General features: G+C 63.3%; 2 protein-coding genes across 2 annotated transcripts; both read right to left on the bottom strand.

Moving 5' to 3' along the window:
- Nucleotides 1-57: 57 nt before the first annotated feature.
- On the bottom strand, nt 58-3,180 carry CHLNCDRAFT_28947 (hypothetical protein; the record flags this gene model as incomplete). The annotated part of the gene is made up of 6 exons (XM_005842661.1): nt 58-349; nt 545-711; nt 2,410-2,673; nt 2,770-2,842; nt 2,947-2,990; nt 3,082-3,180. The coding sequence occupies 6 exons, from the start codon at nt 3,178-3,180 to the stop codon at nt 58-60; spliced, it is 939 nt and encodes a 312-aa protein (XP_005842718.1).
- A 389-nt stretch (nt 3,181-3,569) lies between these two features.
- CHLNCDRAFT_135058 (hypothetical protein) lies at nt 3,570-4,125 on the bottom strand (the record flags this gene model as incomplete). Its single annotated transcript, XM_005842660.1, has 3 exons — nt 3,570-3,687; nt 3,858-3,945; nt 4,071-4,125. 3 exons carry the CDS (start codon nt 4,123-4,125, stop codon nt 3,570-3,572), a joined length of 261 nt encoding a protein of 86 aa, XP_005842717.1.
- Between the last annotated feature and the right edge of the window lie 156 nt (nt 4,126-4,281).

Below are 4,281 nucleotides of genomic sequence, written 5' to 3'. Positions count from 1 at the left end.
GTTGGTTCGGTGTCTCTTTGCTAGGCACGGGCTTTCCACAGTTCTATATTTTCAATCTCAGCCAAACTCCACATTGTCAATCAGCCGCACGTTGCCGAACCGAGCGGCGACCGCGATGAGCACGTGCCTCCCTCGCACATCCCCTGCCAGGGGCCGCAGCGTGTGGGCATCCACCACTTCAACATAGTCCTCAAGCCCGCCGCCCGCCGCTATTTGGTCCACAATCTGCTGCTGCAACTGCGCTGCGTCAGTCGTGGTGCAAGCGCATGCCTGCTCCCGCGCCTGGGTGAGCGCCCGTGAGATGCACACGCAGCGCTGGCGGTCCTCAGGAGCCAGCAGCGCATTCCGGCTGCAGAGCGTGGGGTGGCCAGGCCATGACATGGGCAGCAAGTCGGTCGGAGGAGGGGCCACACATAGGGGCCAATGCACAGCAGCCATGCCCCAGTATGCGCATGTGGGCAGATCGCCCGCCGCGGCTGGATGCACCTGCATCCCTGCTGCTCCCTCACCCCCCAACCTGCAGATGTTAACACATTCTGCTTACCTGCTCATGGCCAGCCCATCTGGCTCTCTCAGGATGGGCATGCCCACCACCTCCACCGCCATGTCCAGGTCCCGCACCATACGCTCAATCACGCGCCACTGCTGGTAGTCCTTGCGGCCGAAGAAGGCAGCGTCCGGCTCCACGATGTGGAACAGCTTGGCCACCACCTGCGCTGGCCGGCGGCCGCGGCACGGCGCACAAGCAGGTAAGGGGGGTGGCAGCTTGCTGCCAAGGGCATGCGCTGCTGACAGGCGCATTGCTGGCAAGCCTTCGGCGCGGCACGTATCGGCGCGGCACGTATCGGCCAGCCGCTCAGCATGTACCCCCCAGGGCGACTGCTGTTTTTGCGGCCCATCAAGACGCGCCAGCACAAGGAGTTCGACGCAGTGTGGATCACTCCACAAGATCTTGTTGGTGAGAAGCCAGCAGCAGGCTCTGTGGACACCAGGACACCAGGCAGCTTCATGGAGTAGTAGTTAGCTTGGGCAAACAAATGATGCACTGAACCATTGCAGCGGAGGGCCTCCTCATCTCGCCCAACATGCTGCGCGACCACCTGTGCTCCCAAGTGTACGAGTCGCTGACGGCAGCAGCAGCGCACGCGGAGCAGCTGGAGAGCGGGGCAGGCAGCCCAGAGCTGGTGGACGAGGTGGGCGCACACCGCCGAGCCACCGCTGCCCCTGCCTCCCCTGACAAACAGCCGAAGCGCCCGGCAAGGGTGCGACGCCAGCAGGGCCTCCAAGCAGGGCGCGCAGGCAGCCTTCAGCAGGTGCTGATCGAGGCATCCTGACCGTGCATCACCGGTGGCGCCGGCGCCAGCGCTGGCGCCGGCGTTTCGCCGGCTTGACCCACGCCCCCAGAGCACTGATATGCGCCCGCTTTACCACACCTGTTCTGCATGCCTTCTTCAGCCCATTCGTTTGTAATGGCCCAATGGCTTGCGGCAGGGAAGTGGCCCTGAATGCTGCGCCCGCCAGCTACCTCGCCATCAACCGGCAGAACAACAACAATTGGACTGATCTCAGCCATTTCAGCATGTTGGTTCGGTGTCTCTTTGCTAGGCACGGGCTTTCCACAGTTCTATATTTTCAATCTCAGCCAAACTCCACATTGTCAATCAGCCGCACGTTGCCGAACCGAGCGGCGACCGCGATGAGCACGTGCCTCCCTCGCACATCCCCTGCCAGGGGCCGCAGCGTGTGGGCATCCACCACTTCAACATAGTCCTCAAGCCCGCCGCCCGCCGCTATTTGGTCCACAATCTGCTGCTGCAACTGCGCTGCGTCAGTCGTGGTGCAAGCGCATGCCTGCTCCCGCGCCTGGGTGAGCGCCCGTGAGATGCACACGCAGCGCTGGCGGTCCTCAGGAGCCAGCAGCGCATTCCGGCTGCAGAGCGTGGGGTGGCCAGGCCATGACATGGGCAGCAAGTCGGTCGGAGGAGGGGCCACACATAGGGGCCAATGCACAGCAGCCATGCCCCAGTATGCGCATGTGGGCAGATCGCCCGCCGCGGCTGGATGCACCTGCATCCCTGCTGCTCCCTCACCCCCCAACCTGCAGATGTTAACACATTCTGCTTACCTGCTCATGGCCAGCCCATCTGGCTCTCTCAGGATGGGCATGCCCACCACCTCCACCGCCATGTCCAGGTCCCGCACCATACGCTCAATCACGCGCCACTGCTGGTAGTCCTTGCGGCCGAAGAAGGCAGCGTCCGGCTCCACGATGTGGAACAGCTTGGCCACCACCTGCGCTGGCCGGCGGCCGCGGCACGGCGCACAAGCAGGTAAGGGGGGTGGCAGCTTGCTGCCAAGGGCATGCGCTGCTGACAGGCGCATTGCTGGCAAGCCTTCGGCGCGGCCCACCGTGCAGACGCCTCTGAAGAAGTGTGGCCGCGTCTTGGCGCACAGGCCCTGCGACAGGTGGTCCAGGCTGACCCAGGTCTCGTGTGCCTGCGGGTCGTACCCTTCACTTGCCCCAACCACCATGCCCGTATCCGAGCTGCTTCCGCCATTGGCGCTGCTGCCTGCGTGGTACAGGGACTGCGGCATGAACACTGCCGCACACCCTGCCTCTGCCAGCTTGCGAAGGTCCTCGTCCTGCAGGGCACGCGCAGGAGCAGGCGCGAGCTGCTGCAGCGGAATGGCTGGCACCATCCTGGCGCCAGGAAGCGGCGTTCAGCCAGAGATCGGAGTCCGTGCGCTTGCCTCGCTGCGCGGGTACACCCCAAAGTCCTCGTTTCTGGAAAACTGGGTGGGATTGACGTAGATGGAGGCCACCACCACGTCGCAGCGCTCCCTGCGCAATGCAGAGAGAAGGAGGGCAGCGTTGGCTGGGCGGTGGCGGCGGGTGGCTTGGCGGGCGGCCGGATCACATTCGCACTCTCGATCGCCTTCCCCCACCTCGCAGCTCGCACTAGCGAGATGTGGCCCTCGTGCAGGTAGCCCTGCAGGCCGCGGGCCACATGGCGCGGACATCCATGGGAGCGCAGGACATGAGGGCGGAGCAGCCCAACCTCTGCATTGATGTGGGCTCACCATGGTAGGCACAAAGGCGATGCTTTTCCCCTGCTGCCGCTGCTCCCTGCTGAAGGCCCGCATTGCAGCAGCGGCGTGGAACACATGTATGCTGCCCATAGCAACCAGGGAAACTCCCAACCGATTTTGGAACGCAGGGAAGTCATTGCCTTGTGCATTCGGTGAGCCATCATCCGGGTGGTTTCCCATGCAGGGCTTTGCCCTTCAATAGGGGCGCCCCCAAACTGCAGGCAAAATCTGTTGCAGGACTTCCCAGACAGTCCCAGCATGTTGGGCACGCAAAGTCAACCGGTGAATAGGTAGCACTGCCCTGGGGATGCAGCTCTCTTCAGCGCTCTGCTGACAAGCCGCCGCACATAGGTGCTGGAGCAGTCGCATGCCGGGGCGCCGGTGTCAGGAAGGCTGGGTGGCCAGGGAGGCAGTATGCCTTGTAAAGTGTGAAATTTCGATGTCTCAAGTCAGCAGTCCACGCACGAGATGGCCGTGTGCTACTGCGGCGGTGCGGTGGCGGCAGTGACTGCAGGCTGCAGGAAGGCTAGGGAGATGAGGATGGCCTCCTCGCTGCGGATGGTGCGGCTGCCCTGGTCGAAGCACGTGTTCAGGTACCTGCAGCCACAAGCACCCACGCTGCTTGCGGCAGATCGAGAGGCCGGCGCCCGGCAGCAGCAGAACCTCTATTGCCCTTCTCTCAAACACAAGTGCTGCTGGCTTGCCTGTCAAACAGCTCGCTGGGACAACCGTGTTTGTTGGCCAGTTCATCGTGCTGCAGCGCATACTCCAGGCCCTGTGGCCCGCCAAACACGACCAGCAGGTGCCGAAAGGCGCCCAAGTCCAGCTGGCAGGCTGGCGTGCGCTCGCCTCGTTCTGCAACAAGGCAACAAGCGGAGTGCAGCATGTGCTGTTGCCTCGGCGTGTGCGAGGTGGGTGCAATCGCAGAGAAGGCTACAACCACAGAATCAAAACATTGCACAAGGAACCCAGTGCCTTACCCGAGGTGCCCACGGTCAGGCTGTAGCCGCCGTAGAAGGGGCACTGTTCCAGCATGGCCTGCAGGCTTGGCGCGATGCGCGTGATGTAGCCCCAATACAGCCCCCCCCTCTCTCGTGGGTCTGCACAGGCAGGATGGGCGTGCAAGCTTATGTGATGAGGCCATGCTGGATAGCAACGACAAGAAGGACATCATTACACGTGCTGGGCATG

The sequence above is a fragment of the Chlorella variabilis genome (assembly GCF_000147415.1).
Source record: "Chlorella variabilis unplaced genomic scaffold CHLNCscaffold_125, whole genome shotgun sequence".
Lineage (NCBI taxonomy): Eukaryota > Viridiplantae > Chlorophyta > Trebouxiophyceae > Chlorellales > Chlorellaceae > Chlorella > Chlorella variabilis.
The sequence above is the reverse complement of the archived record's forward strand: the minus strand, read 5'-3'. Positions and strand labels throughout refer to the sequence as shown.